Source organism: Marmota marmota, unplaced genomic scaffold (genome assembly GCF_001458135.2).
Source record: "Marmota marmota marmota unplaced genomic scaffold, marMar, whole genome shotgun sequence".
Taxonomy (NCBI): domain Eukaryota; kingdom Metazoa; phylum Chordata; class Mammalia; order Rodentia; family Sciuridae; genus Marmota; species Marmota marmota.
The window spans coordinates 829,594-830,416 of record NW_026000110.1 but is presented as its reverse complement, the minus strand read 5'-3'; the positions used below and the strand labels follow the sequence as shown (position 1 = coordinate 830,416).

Below are 823 nucleotides of genomic sequence, written 5' to 3'. Positions count from 1 at the left end.
CAGTCTTCAACTTGCCAGACTCATCAAAATTGGCCTCACTCCATTTCCTGTCTATACTGATTGCCGGTTTAATTCTGGCTTCACCCCAGGGCCTGCGTGCACAAAGGAGCAAGAGTCCAGCACCCTGGAGATTCCAAACACGGATCCTGGTGGAGCTGAATTCGCACCAATTCTATGAGGGGGGTGGGGCTGTCCCAAGACCCTTGGAAGGAATAAAAAAAGAGAAGGGTTCCCTAAACTGCCCTGGCTGCATGGGGCAGTCGCTCTGCTCGGGCTCCATCCAGATTAAGCAGCTCCAGAAGCCCCAGCTTCACCAGGCGGTGGGGACCCGGGAGAACCTGTTTTCAGGCGCCACTCCCGAGGTTAATCAGATCTACCAGGGTCAAGGAGCACGCCCAGCAGCCCGGTGGGTGGAGAGGACAGCGCCCAGATCCCAGCGCACAGCCATGGGATCCACGCAGAGGGCCGCTCGCAGGCCCAGGGGATGTGTCTCCGCGTGGGACCCTGGGGCGCAGAGCCACTCAGGTCTGGGGAGGGGACAGCGCGAGACCCTGGGAAGGAAGCGGAGGTTGCACAGCCCGGAGAGCAGCGCTGGAGAGGAGGAGGGGGCGCCGACCGAGCAGGAAGGGGGCCCGGGTCGAGCCGCGGAAACTGCGCTCGCAACGCCCGCGGGGCCGCTCCCGGGTCCAGCGGGGTGACACGCCCCACTCCAGGGCCTCAGAGACTCGCCTCCCCACGCTGAGACCCTCGGGCCTCCGAACCCCTCCAAGACCCGCTCTCTGCCCCTTCACGGCCTGTGTCCCCCACTCCAGGTCAGCACAGA

The 823-nt window shown here is 63.9% G+C and overlaps 1 protein-coding gene across 2 annotated transcripts in view; it reads left to right on the top strand.

Annotated features, from left to right (window-relative positions):
* The first annotated feature begins 408 nt into the window (after window positions 1-408).
* The window catches only part of LOC107160193 (arylsulfatase D-like), a 22,174-nt gene continuing 21,759 nt past the window's right edge, over window positions 409-823 (top strand). For both annotated transcript variants that reach the window (XM_015506841.2, XM_048784662.1), the window contains exon 1: window positions 409-496. In XM_015506841.2, the coding sequence (XP_015362327.2) occupies window positions 447-496 (50 nt within the window). In that variant the 5' untranslated portion in view covers window positions 409-446. The remainder of the gene's footprint in view (window positions 497-823) is intronic.